The 22,336-nt window shown below is 38.4% G+C and overlaps 1 protein-coding gene across 2 annotated transcripts in view; it reads right to left on the bottom strand.

Annotated features, from left to right (window-relative positions):
- The window catches only part of RNF216 (ring finger protein 216), a 192,808-nt gene that overhangs the window by 106,767 nt on the left and 63,705 nt on the right, over nt 1–22,336 (bottom strand). For both annotated transcript variants that reach the window (XM_036741200.1, XM_036741201.1), the window contains exons 3-7: nt 20,742–20,929; nt 17,162–17,968; nt 16,271–16,347; nt 12,309–12,411; nt 4,965–5,129 (exon numbers count right to left, since the gene is read on the bottom strand). In XM_036741200.1, coding sequence (XP_036597095.1) covers nt 4,965–5,129; nt 12,309–12,411; nt 16,271–16,347; nt 17,162–17,968; nt 20,742–20,929 — 1,340 coding nt within the window. The remainder of the gene's footprint in view (nt 1–4,964; nt 5,130–12,308; nt 12,412–16,270; nt 16,348–17,161; nt 17,969–20,741; nt 20,930–22,336) is intronic.

Here is a 22,336-nt window from a genome sequence, read left to right as displayed (position 1 = left end):
ATCCTCTCATCTTATTTTCATTGTTAAGTAGGCTCTTTAACCCCTGAGTACTAAGTAATAGAGAGTGCCACTAAGACAAAAAAGCAAGGTCCCGCATATGCCAAGATGGTCATAACAACATTTTTTTTGTGGCAGCAAACAAATGAAAATGGGGGAGGGTGCCCACTGACTAGGGAAGAGCTGAAGAAATTGAGATATATGAATGCAATGTAATATCATCGTGCTGTAAGAAGTGACAAGAATTCAGAGAAAGATGGGAAGATTTTTATGCACTAATGCAAGAACTGAACCAAGAAAACAATATGCATAATGATCATAGTAATAAAAGTACAATAAGATGAAGCTGAATGCTTTGGCCCAAAAGAGAACAGGAAATGGCACCTTTCCTCTTTCATCTGAATAGCAGGGGATCACAAATGTGGAATGTTGCAAACAGTTTCAGAACCAACATTTAGTAAATAACTTCTACAATACTAGCAATACGTGGAATGTAACAGTGATACAGAGCACATTGCTGCTCCAGAAGAACTTATAATATGTAGAGGCTATTCAAGATCCTGGAGCTGTGTTTTCTTGTAGAGATGTTTGCATCTCTTTGGATTTTTTTATGGAAATCATGGAGCTGGGGAGAAAGAAATAGAGTTGAAAAGTAAATAATGCTTAACTTATTGACACCTATGGAAAAAACTCTCTTCCATGACTTAGCAAACAAAGTAACATTAGGTGATTTCATCACAGAAAAGTCCTATTAAAAAGTTAGGATCATTGAATCATGAGAGATCAGCTGTTGCAATGGATTAGTCCTTTTGAACAAATGCTTTATTATAATTGTCAACTGCTAAAAGGAGATTATGGCTTTAGGTTATCTCAAAGAAGCAAAAGCTGGTTCTGTAGAATCCATTTTAGGATAATTATTCTAAGTTTTTCATTTTGGTTTGGAGCAGCAGGGAACATACTTTTAAAAAATCACCACCTCCCCCCAAACAAGACTATCAATTCTGCTCTTACATGATTGATATTTCAAACCATTAGTGAAATACTAAAGATACTTTGCTGAATCATAGAATTTGAATTGGAGGGGATATCTGAGAGTATGTCATCCACAACCCTTATTTTGTAGATCAGGAAACTGAAGCCCATTAAAAATGAAGAGACTTGTCCAAGATCATAATGGTAGTGGCTGAGCTGAGACTAGAGCTTCTGGTCCAGAGTGCTTTCCCTTCAGTATTGACTGCCACACCAGCAGGCTATCAGACTTTCCTAACTATACAGTCACTGTTACTACACAGGTTCCACTCAAACAGCTATATATCAATAGGAGAGTTTTAGCAAAGTATTTTGGGGCACTCTGAGACGAAAGGGCAAGACCTAAAAACTAAAATATTAGTGTGCTAGCAATTTTCGGTCTTTTCCTGCTATTCCAAAAGATGCTACTTTGTAAAGGTTTCTTGCACACACCCCTCTACCCACCTCCGCCCCCTGCTTGTTTTCTTCAGCTTGTTTTTGTCCTGTGGTGAAGTAATCTGAGAATTATGACACCACAGTTTGCCACTAAAAACATGATTACAAGGTCAAAAAGTGAGCTTCAACTTTACCAAATTATCAAGCAGAGAAGACAGAACTATGAAGAAGAAAAGCCATCATTTTGGAACAAGTCTGATGGAAAGAGGGAATAGAATGTTTTATTTTTGTATCTATATCCCCAGTGCCTGGCATATAGGCGCTTAATAAATGTTTGCTGGTTGATTAACCAAGATAGCTAGCATAAAGACAATGGATTTATCTGTATATAGCCTATCTGAAAGCTTTTATTCCAAATTTTAAGGCTTGTTTTTGCAGCTTTTAAGTTGCTTCACTAAAAGAACTTAGCATTTAGATAGTTACCAAACACTAGAAATAAAAAATTACACGACTTAGAAACTATGTAGTTTGTAATGTAATCATCAGGAATCTTGTCCCACTGTACAACTATTTGTACCAAAAGGAGATGAACTAGAAAAAAATCTGCCATGATTTATACAGACTGTTCACAACTGTGATCTTTGCCCGTTTCTGCAGAGTTCCTGGATGGTCAATGTGCACTCCAAATTAGGATGCCATCTCTCACATACTTAAATACTGTTTCATATTCCACAACAGAAGTATGAAATCCTGGCCTCAAAACATAAAGGTTTAAGTGACTATAGTTGTATGTCCTAAGACATGAATCCTACCGAAGAATAGCATTGTGATGAAGTTCCAAAAGCAGTTTTAAATGTTACAACGTAAAAGTTATTTTGCAAAACACAGGGAAGCCCATTGAAATGTTTTGGCTAAGTATTCCCTCTATCCAAAGTCCCTCCATCCTCTTCCTCTGGTTGGTTCTCCTGAACCTATTTTTCCCTTCAATTTTTTCCCTCAATTACATGTAAAAAAAATTTTTTTAACGCTTATTTTCATTAAATTTTGAGTTTCAAATTCTCTTCCTCCCTCTTCATTCCTGCCTCTTCATATAGGTTATACATTTGCAGTCAAACTAAACTTATTCTTCATTCTTGCTCATTTCCAGTTATTCTGAATTCCTGGTCTTCTTCGCTTTCCTGTTTGAAGACTAATTCTATTGTTTAACTACCTCAAGACATGTTATATACATCATCCTTGATTCTCACCCTCTTGTCCTACTGGCACTCATACCTTGTCAAACACCAACTTTGGAGAACCCCTTATCAATCTGCCCTCTCAGATCCTACTCATGACCTTTTTGCATGCCACTGGTGCAAATCATATAATGGTGCATCCTAGGGTCCACTACAAATTTGTGTCACCTATTCTCAAGTGGGAACCTAAACACTGTAGAATACTGAAATATCTACGTAAATGTTTTAACTCCCTGGTAGAATGTCAGCTCCTTGAAGATGGGTGTTGTTTTTGGATCCCCAGCTCAGAGGAATTGCACATACAGTTCTTGCTTTACATAAATTCACATTACACAAATTTAACTTTATGTAAATAAAGTAAATAATTCTGAAGAAATCTACACTGCAAAAAACCATTTATGTTAACTTTACTGTACAGCACTGTCCTCTTTCTCTCTGAGGCTTCTCCCCATTAAAACAAAACAAAGAAAAAAACTAACTAAAAAATCCTCCAAGTGAAAGCACCAAGAGAAGCCACCACCCAATGGGGGTTTGGCAGATGGGGACTTTGCTACAGACCTGCAAAGCTAAGGGAAGAGACCTCTGCCCTCTTCTGCCCATGTACCTAGTCCCCAAAAGTCCTCACTCAGGTATCACGGATCTATCCCCATCTTCTCCTGTTTGTGTTTGACCCCTGTGAGGGCCCCTGGCCCTCCCCTAGATTCCTCCTGCCACTCTCACTTCTCTGTCCCTGGCCCCAAAATGTCCTTGAACCTTTGACAGCTTCCCTTTGTAGACACTCCCTTCCTGCCATATCTGAAGGCAAATTCACATTACGTAAAAATCTGTGGAACGGTCCATTTATATAAAGCAAGAGCTGTTTGTAGTAGGTATTCAATAAATAACCACTGAATTGAATGTGAAAGTCCATGTTAATTCACCAAGTCCTACCCCATTGGAGAACAAAGATCTGAGCTTACAAATCTTTCAAAGAAATCAGACTCGAGTAAGAGTTACCTCACACCTCACTAACCATAAATCCTAGTTTCCATTCTTGACTAAGAAGCACATTTAGGGTTAGTAAACCCTAAATTTTTTCATAATGTTTACAGAAAACAGGTTTATCTCCTGAATATGTATAAAAATATATGCATTTCCCCTTCCTTCCTCTCACAGCACTTTTCTCCAGTATGCTAACAGATAACGAAAATCTTCGCAAAGCAGGGGGTTTCTGGTCATAAGCCGCTCTACAATGCAGGCTGGGGAAATTTCCATGATGCCAGGTCATAAACAATCCAGGTCATACCTAAGGCTGCTCAGGCAGGTATAGGACCTAATTGCTTCCTAGAAAAAGTCTAATTGATTGTGAGAAGAAATGTAAATAGGAGCAGAGCATGCTGGTTAATGGAAAATGTACAACTAAGTGGCTCTTCAAAGAGATTAACAGTGTCAATTCATAAAATCACACCATAAAACTAGAAGCAACTTGCAGACATCCCATGTTCAAATACACTTCCTTTGGTCACTGCCTCCTCCAATCTTGGATCAGCATCTAGTCCAAGTAAACAGAAGGAATCAACCAGAGATATCCTTTAGCTTCCTAAATAGATATAGATCAGATAAGGAGGGGAGGAACTTTTTCAAGACTAGCCACAGTAGCAGCAATGTTGACAAGGAATGGTGTGGATTAACACTCCAAAGACACACCAATATCATAGCTATTTATGAGAAACATGAGGTATATGTGTGTGAAAAGTGCAGAATACACCATGCACAGGCCTATATGGCTGCTCTATACTGTGAGAATCATTGTTACATGTTAGTCTCAATGATTTTCCAAACAGGTACAGCAGGTTTTAGTCCCTTTTATTTCTTAGTGTCACACACAGCATCTGTCTAGTTTTTCTTAAAGATCTTCAAAGAAAAATACATTACCACTTCCCTTAGTAATCAATTCTAATATCGTAGCATCCTGCCATGAAGATGATTTTTACGTCTATCACATTTTTGCTCTTCTTGAAGTCCTCTAGAGAAAGGAAAAGGACCAAATTTCTCCTCTACTCAATCCTACCTATCTGTGTGACCTTGGGCAACCTCTTCAGGCCTCAGATGCTTTAATAGCAAAATGAAGGGTTTTAGCCTGGGTGACTTCTCAGAACCCTTCCACTTCAAAATGTGCCATCTCCTTAGAGTTCCCTGTCCCTCCCCTCTCCCCAAAGGCCACACCTTCACTCTCTATTCTCAAAAGGAAAACACACTGAATCCTTTAACCTGACTTTTTAAATCTAGATACTGGGGAAGAAGTAGGAGCTGGGTATGAAAAAGAATCCAAGAACATAAGCAGAGAACCTTTCGGGTGATTGCATAGTGTCCCTTGAGCTCATGCAGTGCCCACTTGATGTCCTGAGTGCTGAGCATTTTGAAATCTTCCATGAGGAGATCGGTAGCTTGAATAAAGCAACGCTGGTCAAGAGGAGTAAGTTTAGAAAAGTCAAAATAGTCCACTTTAGACACCTGAAATGAAAGAGAAGTAGAAAATTAATAAAAATTGCTAATGGGATTTGTTTTCAATAAAACAAACAAACATACAAACAACTTTCAAGTTGTCTCAAAGGAACTGTGTCTAATTTCCCACCCCATGAGAATATACGAATTAACATGGGGGAGGGAAGAGGGAGGGGAAGAGTAAGAGAATCCAAAGTAATGGTTCTATAATTTTGTTTTTACATTTCTCAGTGGTAAACTTCCTTTTCCTTTATTTTTTGACTTCTATTTTGTTCATTCACTGCAATAGAGATCAGAAAATAGAGGCTTCCTGAGATATAGTGTTTTTACTTAATTTTAAAATACGTTATTACCAGAGACTAATATCTAGTTCACATTGTCTGTTATCTTCTGTTGAGACTGGGAAATTTTTTTTTCCTAATTCAATTTTATTTTATTTTCAGTTCCCAATTATCTACTCTACTCTTCCAACTCCACTAATCAAAAAGGTAATCAAAATTAAAGCCATCACAAATATATATAGACACATAAAACAAATGTCCACTTTAGCCATGTTCCAAAAAAAAAAAAAGAAAAAAAATATGCTTCAATCTGTACTGAGTCCAACAGCTATCTGGAGGTGGATAGCATGTTTCATCATGAGTCCTTGGAAATTGTGGTTGGTCACTGTGTTGAAGTCCTTCAGGGTTGATTATTTTTACAATATTGCTGTTACTGTATAAACTGTTCCTGTGTTTTTGCTCACTTCACTTTAAGTAAGTTTGTACAAGTCCTGGCAGGTTTTTCTGAAACCATATTCAACATTATTTCTTACAGTACAACAGTATTCCATTACATTCATATACCATTACTTGTTCAGCCATTCCCTAACTGATGGGCATTTCCTACGTTCTGACTTTTGCTAAAGCAAAAAGAGTTATTACAAATACTTACTAGCTGTGGGTTCCTGGTCAAGTCATTCAATTGTTTGCCTCAGTTTCCTAATCGATAAAATGAGCTGGAGAAAGAAATGGCAAGCCACTCTACCAGTATCTTTGCCAAGAAAACCCTAAATGGGGTCACAAAGAGTTGAATATGACTGAAACAAATGAACCTTTTTTTTTTTTAAATGCAATTTGAACCTAACTTTTAAGCAATTATTTTCTTCCATAAGATTTTGGAGCTCTTTTTACCAAGCTGTTAATTCTTTCATAACTATCTTAGTTAGCTCTCATTTCTTCTTCCATTTTTTTTCCAGGCTCTTTTAAAAAAATCTCCTTCTTTAGCTCTTGCTTTAACTCTTCTTGGAATTTTTGCTGGACTTGTGGCCAATCTGCATTTGGCTTTGAGCTTTGCTTGCAGGGGTTTCCAAGTCACTGTCTTCTGTGTTCATGTCTTGAGTTTTCCAGAAACCATACTAGGTTCAGGTTCTTTTTGTTTGCTCATTCTTCCAGCCTATGTCTTGACTTTGGCCTTAGAGTGTTGAGGGAGAGAGGAGGATGTCTGGCCTGAGCTTTGCTGAGTAGCAATCTTTGCTAGTAAATCAGCATGTGCATTGTACTCATGTTCTGATGTGGCAAGGGCTACATGAGCACCTATATGAAAACTGACAAATTAGCAGTTCAGCATATTGACTACTTCTACCTGTCCCAGTACTTTCCAAAGTCTGCCTAGTACATGGGTTATAGTCTACCGCTTGCCAATGTCTTTTATGGCCTAGATATTTTGCTGTCCCATCAGTAAACCATGCATGTTTCTTTTGCTCTTCAGTCAATCCATCGTATCCACCATTCCATTTTACCAAGGATTGTACCAACTGTTGCTTTGGTTCAGGGGATGTATCATTTCCCTCAGTAGTTATGTGTGCTATAGATTCATGTAAAACAGAAAATCCACTTTTGCCTGTTTTAGGTCTGTTTTGAATGTACCGTTTCCACTTAATTATGTTAGCCTCTTGTGCACGTCCAATTCTCTGGGAAGCTGGGGTACTCATTATTGGGAGTCCAGGCCTTAATATTACTTCATGGCCCAGAGTCAGTTGTTCAGTCTATAGTATGTAGCTAACAATTGCTTTTCAAAAGGGGTATATTAAACCCCAGATGAAGGGAATTTCCTAGACCAAAATCCTAAGGGTACATTTCAGCTTTGATGTTTTTGCCATAATCTCCAGTTTGCATATTCATCCTGTACAGTCACTTGTAATTCCACTGGGCCACTTTGCGTAGGCCGTAAATCTAGGGCCAACCGTATAGCAGCCTTGGCTTTTTCAGAAGCTTTACTCTGCTCAAGTCCCCAGTCAAATTCCTATTTCTTCCTAGTAACCTTATAAGGGTTTCAGAATCTGCCCTAAATGCAGTATGTGATGTCTCCAATATCCAAATAATGCTATAAACTTTTGAGTCTCTTTCTTGTTGGTAGGAACAGGAAAATCATGAATCTTTCGTCAGGCTTGTGGGAGAATCTTTTGCAGCCCCTTATTCCATTGTATGCCTAAGAATTTTACTGTTTGAGCTTGTCCTTGAACCTTTGCCAGGTTAACTTCCTACACTTTGCTTTTCATATGCTCAATTAAAAGCATCAAACTCTTTTCCACTTCATATATATTTTTCCCCTGTATCGTAATATTATCTATGTAGTGAGTAAGCTGTATACCAGGCAGTTCTAAGTCATCCAAATGTTCAGCCACACTCCTATGACAAATAGTAGGGCTATGCAGAGACCCTTGAGGCAAGTGGGTGAAAAGTATATTGTCTGCCCTGCCAAGTGAAAGCAAATTGGTCCCACTGTTTAGAATCTATTGGGATAGTAAAGAAAGTATTGGCTAAATCAATAACTGCATACCAAGTCCCATCATATTTCTGGATCCTTTCTATTAAGGTAACAGTAAATGGAACAGCAGCGTACAAGGGGGAGTCACTTTATTCAACTGTCTATAATACACTGTCATTCTCCATGTCCCATGTGACTTTCATACTGGCCAGACAAGATTATTCCATCAAGTGGTTATAGGGACTAATACTTCTGCGTCAACATATTCCTTCACAGTATTGGTAATTTCATCTTGTCCACCTGGCACACAATACAGCTTTAAAGTAATTACATCAGAAGGTTCAGGCAAAGTGACTGAGTCCATTTTTATTTTACCCACTGGAATTGCATTAATTCCTATCTTCCTTACTGCAAACTGGTATCTCCCCTCAGGCAAATTTAAAGTCACACCTTTCAATATGTCTATCCCAATGATGTGTCCAGGAACAGGTACAATTTTCCATACATAAGAGAGGCCTCTGCCCCCAGTATCTATTAATGCCCTAGTTACAGAGCTTGATCCATTTTTCCAGCATATGGTTAAACTGATATGGGGTCTGTAATCCCATCTATGTACTTCTTTAATCTGAGCTGGGGCTTGGCCAAGCTCCTATTCTCCTTGCAGGTGTGACAAACTTGGATACAATCACTCAGGACAAACTGTAGGGGCAGTTCTTACTTCCTGAGTCCACCTAATATTAAGTCTCTTTTCCCGGTATATCTTATATAGTTCATTAGTTGGAATACCATCTATTCTTCCATAATCTATTCCTGCTCTCAATAAGGCAGTAAACAATTCTCTCCTTGTTAATCGATTTAGACTTTGAATCCACTGGCTATTCTCTCGTCTCTCTTGAGGAAATTTATTTTTTCCCCATTCTCCTAGGTCACCTAACTGAAATCTTATCCAGCAACTCTGAAAGGGGGTGCTCTATTTCCCCAATTAGTAGTCAGAATTATGTGTTTATAAGCATGAGGAGCAGTCTTCACCATTATATTTCTATGAGGAACCATTAAGTGAATGCTGGGATATGCATCTACATCTCCCACCATTATTTCAGTTTTCATTACCTCTTCCTTTAACTTTCTCATACGGTTTCTAAGCCAATACCAGGGTCTATCTCCACAGGCCACATGGACTCAGTGGGATACTGTTTATTGAATCCCGCCATAGCTAAAGCTAACAAATTAGTTCTATTATTACCTCCTTGAATACAGTAATCCCTAAAAGAGACTCTATACAAAGGATTCTGACTAATACCTATGAATTTCAAACGATCTATGTTATCTATCCACACTCCTCCAGTCCCTTCATCACTGATTCTCACCATCCAAGATACTAACAATTCTCCAATTTTTTTAGGTGAATAGGCTTACTATATCTGTGACCTCCTGCTGAGTAAAATCTTCAGTTACTTCCTTAAGTAGCCCCCTGGTTCTCCTGCTTCCTTTGTGTTATTGGATGTGTGTCCACATTTCTAGAAGTCTCCTTGCCTGAAATTGCTTCATCTTCCTCCCCTATGTCTTTCTCCCAGATGTCTGGGTTCCAATCAAGCCCTGCAGGGGTTATATTTAACTTCCTCTTGTTAACTTTTCTTTTTCCAAGCTATCACAGCTGTCTTTTCTGCTACTTGATACTTTCTAGCTTGTTCTTCTAAAGAAAAGTTCTGACGCCGTAGCATAGAAAGCTTCTCATGCAAATCAGCTAACTCCTTTTCCACCGGAACTCAATCTCAGAGTGGAGGCTCTGAGGGAGTCAAAGGGAAAAAGCTTCCACTGAGCCTAAGCTAAGTGCCCCAGCCCCTATGTGAAAGAATGCTGTAGCACCCTACTGAAGAGAATGCAGTACCACCTAGCTTTGGAAAAGACTCCTGAGTCCATTAAAGAATGAACCCAGTGAATCCAATGGTTTGACCAGTCCCACAGACATGCTATATAACTTGTTAACAATGCCTATCCTCTTCTACATACCCCTGCCATTTCTTTCCCCAGTTCTCTTGGTATTCCTTGCAAACATCTTTCTAAATCTATGGGTTCTCCCTTTTGTAGCCTCAGTTCCCAGTTTTCACAAAGTCCTGTGCTTTTAGCCCATTCTCTCATCTGGGAGGAACAAAGTAAATCCTCCCATACCAGGATACCCATTTCCTTCCCTGGAGCCATCCTATCTCCAAATAGAGGTTTTATATTTTGCGATCCCATCCTCATCGCCAAACGTAACACCAATGCTATGAATATGCAGATACATTTCCAGGGTAGAATCGAAAAATATAACAAATTCGCTTCCTCAAAGGCAATACCAAAGTATTAGGACACCAGGAGGGAAGATTTAACAAGGTACTGATCATCACCAATCCAGGGAGCGCCAACATCCCAAGTATTCTCTCTGTTAGGCCTCCCCACAAACAAGTTCCCCTCAGCAAATTTCTCCCTCTGCCCACTTGCTTCTCTCTCTCAGCACTGCCTCACTCTCACTCTCACTCCCTGCTTCTGCTCTCACACACACGCTGCTCTGCCTCTCTCCCCAACACTCTATTTCAGCTAACATTCTATTGGGCAAGGTCCTCCCACTATGGGCTCCATGTGAATCAGGCTCTATGTGACTCAGGATGTATCACAGCTTTGAGCTGGGCCAGAGCTCAAAGCAGGTCACATAGGCCCATTAATGGATGGGGAAGATCTTCCTATTCCATTAACATTACAAGATTTTATTTTCTTCAGCTACTTTCACAGTTCAGTCTAGGGACCTGTAAGCTTTCAGTGCTTCCAAAGTGTTATGATACAGGCACAGGTTGGTTCACAAACCTCTTGGCCCGAGAGCTCTGCAAGTTCCTGACTCAGGTTTGGGTTTATTGTCTTATGTGTACTTGAGTTTCAGTACACTGTTGCTGGACTCAGTCACCATTAGCCCACAGTGAGGTTCTGAAGGTTAAGAGCGACTGAGCTACTGGCTTCCCTTTGGTCTTGTTCTTTAATCCTTGTTTTTCTACTTCAGACTTATGTGGTGGGCAAATGGTTAGAACTGAGTCACTACTCTGTTCCTGTGCTCAGGAACCACATAAGTATCTAGAATTTGTTTTTGTTCAGTTCTTAACTAGGAGCCCTCACTTGATCACAGTCACTATTCTCTGCCCTGGATCTGTGACCCAGAACTGAGTAATGAGTGACAGAGCTGGCAGATGGCACTCATTCCTACTCTAATCTCTTGCCTTGGTGCTCTAACTTGGTTCCCTTTCAATTTCTGGGTGCTAGGATGGTGCCAAACCATTGCAGTCTTACGTGCTATGCTAAAAGTTAGAACTGAGACACTGCTCTGTTCCTGGGCTTAGTCACACAGCTAAGTTCCTGGAATTGGTTTTGTACTTGGTACTCAACTAGGGCCCCATCCTCTGTTTTAGCTGCTACTCTTTGCCCTGGGTCAATGACCTAGAACTGGGTAATTTGTAACAGAGCTACCAAATGGCACCTATTCTTGTTCCTAGTGCTAGTTTAGGGGTCCACTTGAATCTCTTTCTGCCCTTGTGCTTCCTGCCTTGGTATATTCTTGGTTTCCTTTCTGTCCCTGGATGCTGGAATAGTCCCCGTCTCACTATGGCTGCTACCACTGCACTGGGCTCCTGGATGGTCCCTAGCCTAGCATCCAAAGACCTCTCTTAAACGACTCACTATTTTTCTTCACTTTCCTGATCAGAATTCAGTCTGGTCAACTCCAAAGGACTCCTGATGGAGAGAGCAATCTACATCCAGAGGAAGAACTATGGAGTCTGAATACAGATTGAGGGAAACTATTTGCTCTCCTTTTTTTTTTCTTTTTCTGGTTTTGTTTCTTCTTTCTCATAATTCATTCCATTGGTCATAATTCTTCTTTATAACTTGATTATTGTGTAAATACATTGAATGCGCAGTTATATGTGGAAGATATATCGGATTCCATGCTATCTGGGGGGCGGGGGGAAGAAAATCTGTAACTCAAAAGCACGTGAAACTGAGTGTTGTAAACTAAAAATAAAAAATCTTAATTAAAAAAAAAAGAATTCAGTCTGGTGCATTTACTAGTTTGTTGTGGAGGAAGTGTGTTGGGAGAATTAGGAGATATTAACTAACTATGAAATTAAGAGCTGTAGGTTTTTTTTGTTTTGCGGCTCTAGAAGAGTCAAGATAGGGAAGAGGAGGGCTGGGCAATGACAGGAAGAAATTACAATTTAATTAAATTAAATACAGGTTTCACAGTAGCCTAGGTTGGCAAATATCAGAAAAATATTAATAAAACTTTGAAACCCTACTCTAGGCATTAAAACCAAAAAATCTGCCTACAATAATAATTTTCTTCCCCTTAAAGAGTATGATTAAAAAACAGTTAAAGGGTATATTGTAAAACATGAGAAATAAGAATACTATACTTGCCTTTTTCTCATCTTGGCTGGCAAGCAGGCTGCTATTAGGATTTAAAACCACTCTGCCTTCCTTCTTTGGATAATCTGGGTTTTCCAGAAGAAAATTACAAAGTCTGCAAAAAACACAAAACAAAACAAACATTACCTTCATATTTCTCCAAAGGGAAATATCTGCAGAGTGAGGGAAATGTAACACTAGAAATTAAAACTCTCTGTCACAGTACAATTGGCCACTAGCTTACTAAAAATCCCATCAGCCCATCCAAAAACATTTAAACTGAAAAATCTTGAGTTGTAATGTTAATTTATTCTCCTCCTTCATATTCAATGCTTGAACCTGCTGGTTGATACTACCATGTCCTAACTAAATCATGACAGTCAAAAAAGCGAGAGACAAGTGATTGTACTATGTACTGCCATTATTTGCCAAGGAGATAAAATTATTATTTTGTTCTGTGTGCTTTTGCATATGCACATGTATCTATTATACACATAAATTAAAGCTAATAATTCATTCAACAAGCATTTACAAGGCACTTACTTCATTCAAGAAACTTAGGCTCCATGCTGGAAATGTAAAGACAAATTGAAAAATAATGCCTACTCTGAAGGAGCTTACATTATACTGGAATAAGTAAAAACTTTTATATTTTTATTCAGTTATTTGCAAATGTATCAGGAATAAAGGATAATGATTTAGTAAGTTTTAAGTTATAGCCTCCTCTACAGTACTATCTGCAAGGTTGATTTGATTTACTTCAATGCAGAGTCATCTTATAAGAAAACAAAACCATGGGAAAATTGGAACATTGTTACATTGCTGGTGGAGTTGTGAACTGATCCAGCCATTTTGGAGAGCAATTTGGAACTATGCCCAAAGGGCTATAAAAATGTTCATATCCTTTGACCCAGAAATACCACTTCTAGGATTGTATCCCAAAGAGATCACACAAGTGGGAAAAGGACCCATATGTACAAAAATATTTATAGCGGCTCTTTCTGTGATAGCTAAGAATTGGAAATCAAAGGGATGCCCATCAACTGGGGAATGGCTGAACAAGCTGTGGTATATGAAGGTAATGGAATACTAATGATATGGACTTCATAACAACCTGGAAAAATCTACACGACATAATGCTGAGTGAGCGGAGCAGAGCCAGGAGAACATCACACACAACCATAGATATGTGGATTCTGTGAGGACTAACCCTGACAGACTTTGCTCTTCTCAGCAACACAATGGGCAGAGACAGCTCCAAAGGACTCACGATGGAGAGTGCTATCTACATCCAGAGAAAGAACTATGAAGTATGAATGCAGATCGAGGCATACTTCATGCTCGCCTTTTTCTCCCCCCCTTTTTTTCCCTCTCTTTTGTATTTGTTTTTGGGTTGTGGTTTTTTTTTTTTTTGGTTCTGTTTCTTCTTTCTCATGATTCATTCCATTGGTCATGGTTCTTCTCCACAACTTGACTAGCGTGTAAATTAATTCAATGCGAAGTTATACGTGGAAGTTATATGGGATTCCATGCCGTCTTGGGGAGGGAGGGGGGAGGGAAGGAAGAAAATCTGGAACTCAAAATTATGTAGAATCGAGTGTTGCAAACTAAAAATAAAAAGAAAAAAAAAAAAAGAAAGGAAGAAAAAAAAAGAAAACATAAAACCTATTAACCCAATTTCTTCATTCTGCAGCAAGATCTAATAAATTAGGCAAATTGTATGGGATTCCTCCCAAATGTGACAAGTACATTAACATAAGCGGTCCTCCTCAATTTATGAATATCTAACATGATATAGTTTGCTTATATGAATGGCAGCTCTTGCCACACATCATTATCTCCACTATAAGACCTATACAACTCCAACAGACTCCCATACTGTTCCTCACCTGAACAACCCACCCAACTATTCCCAAATTAGCTCAATGTCAATAGTCAGTGACAGGATCTTTGGTGAAGGGATCAAATGACAATGAAAGGACAGGGTTAGAAAGTTCATTTTCTCACTCCAGTCAGACCCCACCATTATTTCTTGCTTCTCCTTCCTCCATCTTGTCCCAAGAACCTAGGGCTAAAATCAAAAGGTAAACAAAGCTGGCTATGAGCCTATAAGAAATCACCCTTTATCTAGATGTTAATGAAGATCTCTATTTGTGGAACAATAGTCTCTATCTGCTTCTAGTAGGAGCTTGGGTTCTATTGTCTCATGATAAAGAAATGTAGACATCTAGCATGAGTAAAAGGTGATATTGGCTAAGTACATTGTATACAATTCAAAAGAAAATTAAAAATTCTAGAAAAATCTACCTAACTTAATCACATACTTCACTGCTATGAGTACAATTAATTATGGGGGCTTCTTTTTCTTTTTTTAATTTTTTTTTTTTGCTTTTTGGCAGGGCAATTGGGGTTAAGTGACTTGCCCAAGGTCACACAGCTAGTACATGTGCCAAGTGTTTGAGGCCGCATTTGAACTCAAGGTCCTCCTGACTCCAGGGCCGGTGCTCTACTCACGGCGCCACCTAGCTGCCCCCTTTTATGGGGGCTTCTAATCTAGAGTTAGATATAAATAGTTAATCCTAAAGATTTTTCATGAAATTTTGTTTATGGGATAAGAGAAGTTTTTATTAAATCTTAATCTAAAATGAAACTTGGCATTTCCTCTTCTAGTTATTTTAGATAGAAACTGGACTCCAGGTACAGAATAAAAAATACGTTTCAAGCATGGGAATTTAGGCCAATATAGGAATTTGTTTTCCTTGAGTATGCATATTTATTACAAAGGTTTTGATTTTTTTTCCAGTGGGCTAAGAGGAACTGGAAGTGAGAGGGGAAGCTACAAGGTTGTCAAAAAAGAAAAAACAAAAAGAATGTCCTCCAAGCATTTATTAACAATTCACAGAGAGAACAGAAGGAGTCAGAAGGACTCACAGAAAAACAAACACTTTGAGAGCTTTATGTTGAATTTACATACACAAGTTGTACCAAAAATCCTAGAGCTATTTTAGTGCTTAAAACTGCACTAAGGCTTCTGGAACATCCTGCATTTAAAAAGAAAAGAAAGAGATTCATAGTTTCATGTAGAATCTTCCTTTTATGTTTTACTTTGTATGTGGAAGCGCCCATTTTAGTTCACATTCTTAACAACCAAATTAAAAAGGTTTTAAAAATTCCAATTTTTAAAAAAAGCTGTTTATAATATTTTATGGACATGACCCTTTAGTTTGGACAGTATTAATTCTAGCGGTAAAAAAAAAAGAGGGAAGGAATATTTCTTCATGACAAATCCCAAAGGCTTTGTGCCTGTTCACAATTGTGGCTGCCTGTTATTTTACATGAGTTTATACTCACAAATAGATATAACTCAACAAATGCCATAATATTCAACCAAATACCAAATTACTCATTCAAGCATATCTCTTTGCAAATGTTTCCACTATCTTCTCAATACAAGTGAGATTACTGCCTGACAGGAAAAAACACAGTAAGACAAAATACTTTTTTATCTATATAGTCCAAAACAAAGGTAGGTATTAAAGTCCTACTGACACCTACAGAAAGAACATTTCAATGCCATGCAAGAACTTTAATAGTTGAAATCTAATCTCCTGCAAAGTGATACTAAAAAAAAAAAATCTTGCTGAAGCATCTCATAAAATGTCATAAATTATAATGAAAATGAAATTACAAGTATAAACAAATTTAGCAATAGCATCATCTGAGAAAGGGAAGCCCTAGAACATATTAACTTGAAAGTGCCGAAAGATGCTACCAATCTGAACTGTAACTATATGGATGTGTGCTTCCCAAACTACCAGGTGTAAACACATTGGGAAAAAATAAGATCATTTTGCTGTTACAGTACATTTTCTAGAACACAAACATAAAAGTTACCTACTATGACTAGGTCATCTACTATGACAAACATAAAAGTCACCTACTATGACAAAATATGTTTTGAGTTCTATACTTACACATTTAAATCATAAAAATTCTTCAAATGTATTACTTCTTCAATATACCCACTTGCTACATCTGGAAATCTTGCTTCCTAGAGAAGAATAAGCATATTAGTTCCATTTCATTAACTATAAAACTTGAGAATACTGAGTAAAAACATACAGCTGTTTTAATTATCTTTCTGAATACTATGGTTTCTATTGCATTACATCAAACACTGGAAGAGGCTTTAAGGCAGTTCTAAAGTAGGCCAATAACTGGGGTTCAGACTCATTTGTTTGAATGGAATTCTAGAGTTTTAGAACTGAAAGAGACTTTAAAGGTCCAATTCCTCCACCTTTCTGAGGCCCAGAGAGGTGAAACCAAGTTCATACATGAAATTACTAGCAGAGCTAAAACCAGAAGGGGCTCCTTAATCCAGAGTACAATATTCTTTGAGCTATGCTGCACTGCTGTTTTCTTTATACCACCTTTTAGTGTTTTTATTAGAAATTGTAGTGGGGGGGGGGAATCTAAATTGTGCTGACACATCACAGAAAACTCAGTGTGTTTGAGGTTTTAATTTGGAATAAAGACAAAGTGAACAAAAAGCTAAGGCTCCTGTCAATCAAGCAGTCCAGTGCTCTCTCAGGGAGCCTGAATTCCTGCAACTCCAACTGCAACTCCAACACCTTCAAGGGGCACAGGCATACAGAAAAAGCTTGTGATTCAATTTTCATATGTAAAATTACCATGCCGATATGACCAGTACTCTAAGGCATCTATCTGGATATGACTCTTAGGAAAATCTTGATGGAAAGTATTCCCATACCCGTAACTAATAAATACACAAACTAGGTTTTAGTAATGGAAGATTTTTCCCCCTTATTGCTTGATAAAATCTAAAGGGAAGAAATAAGACTTACTGTTTCGTTCACTAGTAGTGTAACAAATTCTTGATCTGCACCAGTGCCTCCTCCTCCTTGCTCTGGAACATTTCCCACGTCAGGCTGATGAGATCCAGGGAATGGGAAAGCTGGACCAGGCTGTTCATCATCTATTGCTACCTGGTGGTCTTTAAGTTCTCCAGGAGGATGGGCAGGCTGAGGAGAGGAAGGGCCTGGGATCCCATCTTGCTGTGGTTCTGGCCTTGGAAAAGCTGGTCCTGGAATCTCATCTCGATATGAGAGGTCTGCTTCAGGCTGACCCTGCTGTGGAACAACTTGATTTGCTAACTCATTCGGTTCTTGGTCTATGGGTTGGAAATAAGGATGATCTAACCAACTATTTTCTCTTCTGACCTGGTCGTCTACTGTAGCAGCTGATTCCTGGTGGTTTGGTATAAGCTCTGGTTCAGAGTCTTCGGTTGACTGGTTTTGCACATTAGGATGTTTGCTTTGAAAGCTAGCTTCTTCTAAATTGATTATTTCCTTTTTCACAATGGGTTTCACAACTACTTTAATAGCTTGGATATTACTTGGTCCAGGCTTGGGATCTCGGTCTTTTTTGGCCTTATGCTTACTGTGTTCAGAGGGGCCAGGCAACTGAGGATCCTGGTTTCCATTGTCATTTTCACTGAAACTTGGTTCATTATTTGTTGGTGAAAAAAGACTGTCCTTTTCTTGCAGAAATGTAGCCACGCTCTTTTTAGAACCTCCTTCTCCCAGTCTATTCAGATCCTGCCACTGGGCAGCAGGTTTGACAATAGGCCGCAATTGTTGCTGTTTATTTGTCTAAAAGTGGGGGAAAAGAAATGTTTAATCTATTTAATAAAGCTAATATTTACATATCCTTATTTACTTGGTCAAAATTTGACACAGAAATCAGGCCTTATTCTCATAATAAATTATGGTGATCTATACCATTATCTGAAGACCACCCAACTAAAAATGGAAAAGAATGACAAAATGTTTTCCTGCATCTGACTACTATACAGGGAGCTGTTTTATAAAATTGGAATTAATCAATAAAATCCAAAGCTTCTGCTGACATTACCAGATCTTCCATTTGTTTCTTTTGTTCTGTGATTAAAGTAGTCTTTGAAAAAGACCTGTTTGTACAAGGATATTTATAGAACTTTTGTGGTGGCTAAAGATTGGAAATTGAGGGGATGCCCATCAACCAGACAATGTCTGAACAAGTTGTGGTATGTAATTACAATGGAATACTACTGTGCTATCAGAATTGACATGTAGGATGATTTCAGAAAAAGCTGGAAAGATTTACATGAACTGATGTAAACTGAAGTGAGCAGAACCAGGAGAACAGTGTACGCAGTAATAGCAATACTGTATGATGAACACTTGTGAATGACTTAGCTATGCTCAGCAATGCAATCCCAAAGGACTCATGATGAAAAATGCTATCCATATTCAGAGAATATGGTCTAATAATGGCAGGTGAAATACTGACTGAAGCATACTATTTTTTACTTTCTTTTTTCCCCCTTTTTTGTTTCATGCATTCTTCCACAAAGTGTCTAAATATGGAGGGAAGGAAAGGAGGACTAGAATTTGGAATTGAAAATTTTAAAAAAGAAATGTCAAAAATTATTATTACATGTAATTGGGGAAAAAATATGTTTAAAAAATAATCTTTTGAAATGACCAAAGAATTCCTTGTTATTGTTTTTAGAAGGCAACCAAATAACTGCCCATTTGTGATTTTGGGGGGGGGGGGGCAAGGGGGTGGTTATGCAGCTGGGGTTAAGGGATTTGCCTAAGTTCACACAGCCAGTAAGTGTCAAGTATCTGAGGCTGGATTTGAACCCAGGTCCTCCTGACTCCAGGGCTGGTGCTCTATTCACTGAGCCACCTAGCTGCCCCCCATTTGTGATTCTTTGGTAATTAAAACACCCTAAGGTCTTTTATTAAATGAAATTGATCAAAATTAAACACACAAGTTTCATTCCTCCAAAAAGAAGCAATCAAATGTTATAAGAAAAGAAATCCAGATTATGGTGCCTAAGTATTGGTACTGCACATTACTTCTATCTAGCAATATCCTGGAGACTGTCTCTAAATAACAGTGCAGTTCGGAGAAGCTCAATGTTACCCTGCCTGACATCCATTTCTGTATCCGCAAACTAGGCCTGTTACCTCATCTATACAATGAGAGTCCTTGTAGATGAAGTCTGCTATCCCTCAAGATATAAATCTACAATCCTACGGACCTATGAAAATCCTCACCCTCTTTGAAGAAGACCATATTTCCCTTCCCATTAAGATGAAATCACTGTTAAATTCTGAGACACATTTCCAGTTCCTAAGGACTCTCCAACTCATTGAGCAAGTGGGAATTTTTCCCCACCTCGTTCAAAGCAGGGAATTTTGAACCTTCTCTCAGAGTATCATCCCAAAGTTCCTTATAGAATTGAAACTTAATGTACTTTCATTTTCATCTCTAGAACCACATCGCAAATCAGTTTATTTTAAAAACTTTTTCTAAAGTATTATTAAAGTGCAAGCTAGGTGGTGCAGTGAGTAGAGCACCAGCTTGGAGTCAGGAGGACCTGAGTTCAAATCTGGCCTCAGACATGTGACACACTTATTAGCTGTGTAACCTTGGGCAAGTCACTTAACCCCAATTGCCCTGCCCTCCCCACTGCAAAAGTAAATTAATAAATATATCTGCTCGTGTGGTCAAGGCTTACTAAGAAGACTGAAATCAACCAACAAGCATTTGTTAAGTGTTTATTAGGTACTAGGTACTGAGCTAAACATGCTAGGGATACAAAGAAAAAAAGCAAAAGCAGTCCCAGCCCTCAAGAAATCTCTGAGGAAGGCTCATAACACATAGCCACAAGAACAATGCATTTCTTCTTTACAAAAGGAAGAAATGCTTAAGCAGACAGATCAATCATTTTGGTAGGAAGAGAAAGGAGCATATTGGAAAAAGATGATGATAAAACAGATTGGTTAACAGACTCATAATTATATGACTTAGAAGAACTGTGTTTGCATGTGTGTGTGTGTATGACTGCACATTTACCTATATTAATATGATCCTTAGGAAAAGTAGAAAGCATGAAGTCAGAGAATCGATAACTCCCCTCTGGTGTCAGTCATCAGTGTCCTGCAGGGTTTTAATGCTAACATGTATAATTATTAGGCTCATCATAAGTTTATTTCAGATGCTGGTAGGTAGAGAGTTGTTATCAGTGACAGGCTTTCTCAATACACACCTAATTACGACCTGTTTCTATTATTCTATATCTGGCCCTCTTCAGAGCTAAAATGAATCTAAATCATGCATAGAAAACATAATGATAAAAACTGCAAGGGAAGACTTGAGTTTCTACAGCCCATTCCAAAAACCAAACAAAGTCACAATCATTTCTACTTTGGGCAAAAAAGGGAATTGGTTATTAGAATAAGGGCTAAGAGTCTAGGTGTTTTTTCAGCAACTCAAAGCACAGCTCTCTCCCCTGCAACACCCCAGCTTATAAAATACATTCTCATCTGCTCTGCATCAGTCCCTCACCACTGTATTCTCAGGAAAACTCACTTCTGCCAAGATGACGACGTCATCATCATCATCATCGTCATCATCATTGTCATCGTCGTCATCATAGTCATAGTCGTCCTCTTCTTCTTCGTGTTGTCGAGAAGTTGAGGCCATTGGCAAAAGAGCAAGTTCTTCATCTGAGGAGTCTGATATGGTGATGAGTCCTTCATCTCTGTGACTTATCCTGTCTGCAGAAAAGCAGAAAATGTGATCTAGAAGGTAGCACCATGGTGCACAGAGGGTTGGGCCTGGAGTCAGGAAGACTCATCACCCAGAGTTTAAATCCAGCCTCACTCACTAGCTGTGTGACCCTGGGCAAGTTACTTCACCCCGTTTGCCTCAGTTCCTCATCTGTAAAATGAGCTAGAGAAGGAAATGGCAAACCACTCCAGTATCTTTGCCAAGAAAATCCCAAATGGGGTCATGAAGAGTTGGACATGAGTCAGAGAGGACCAGAACAACTGAACAACACAAAGGGTTTACAGCAGCTCATCAACACCTTCATCTGTCTGAAAAGAGCTGAAACTAGCCTTAAAATTTAAGTGTAATGATATTACTGAATTATGCAGCATGGATACTTCTTCAAGAACTACATAAAAATCTTGAAGAGATTATGCTCGCATTCCTTGCTTTACTGAGACTTTTTAGAATTATGATACGGGTTTGACTGAGTGTTCAAAGTACGCAGCTTCAACAGGCAGCATGGTTTTGGGGAAAGTAGAATGGATTTGGATGTAGGACAGATGAGCTGAAAGTACTCTGCTCTACCACTCTTTAAATTAAATATTTTAAACACCAAAAGAACATTTACACATACAGAGTAGAACGCAAAGCATTCACTAAGTATATAAAATCATTATGCTCCATTTCATTTTTTTAAGTATATATAATAGCTTGCACAATTACTTTCAAAAGAGCTCCATTAGCATGTGTTTACTTCTGGCCTTTTCTGGGCATTTAAGAGAAAAAAACTCCACCTATGTAACAGATATGCTTAATTAAGTAAAAGAATCCACATAGTAGTCATGTCCAAAAATTGATGTCTTTCTCCACTTTGAGTCTACCACCTTCTTAAGTCTATTGAAGTTTTTTTTTTTCCTAATGATGCTGTCCTTTACATCCATTTTATACTATCCAGGATTCTCTGTAATTGTCTTTCAGAACTTTGTCTTATGGAACAACAATATTCTGTCACATTCGTGTTCAACCATTCCTCAATCAATGGTAACCTTCTTAGAGGCTGGTGCTTTACTTTTCCTTTTTCCTTTTAATTCCCTTTTTCAGGATCAAAACATTTGTCTTGCTTGGGACTATTACCTCTCCAGCATTATATTCCCTCTTAATATCCCACCTCTTCTGTCCCTACTTGTTTTTCTGGTAAGTTTATTTCTATGCCATATTGTGTGTGATATGGGAGCTCTGGATTTTGGCTACACCATTCCTGAGTTTTCAACTTGGGGATCCTTTCAAGAGGTGATCAGAATAAACAATTTTCATTTATGATTTTTTGAAATAACGTCTAGGCTTTTTTTAAAACCACTTTTCAGAGAGTCCAGTGATTCTTAAAGTATGTCTCCTTGACTTGTTTCTCAGGT

The sequence above is a fragment of the Trichosurus vulpecula genome, chromosome 1 (genome assembly GCF_011100635.1).
Source record: "Trichosurus vulpecula isolate mTriVul1 chromosome 1, mTriVul1.pri, whole genome shotgun sequence".
NCBI lineage: Eukaryota > Metazoa > Chordata > Mammalia > Diprotodontia > Phalangeridae > Trichosurus > Trichosurus vulpecula.
The sequence above is the reverse complement of the archived record's forward strand: the minus strand, read 5'-3'. Positions and strand labels throughout refer to the sequence as shown.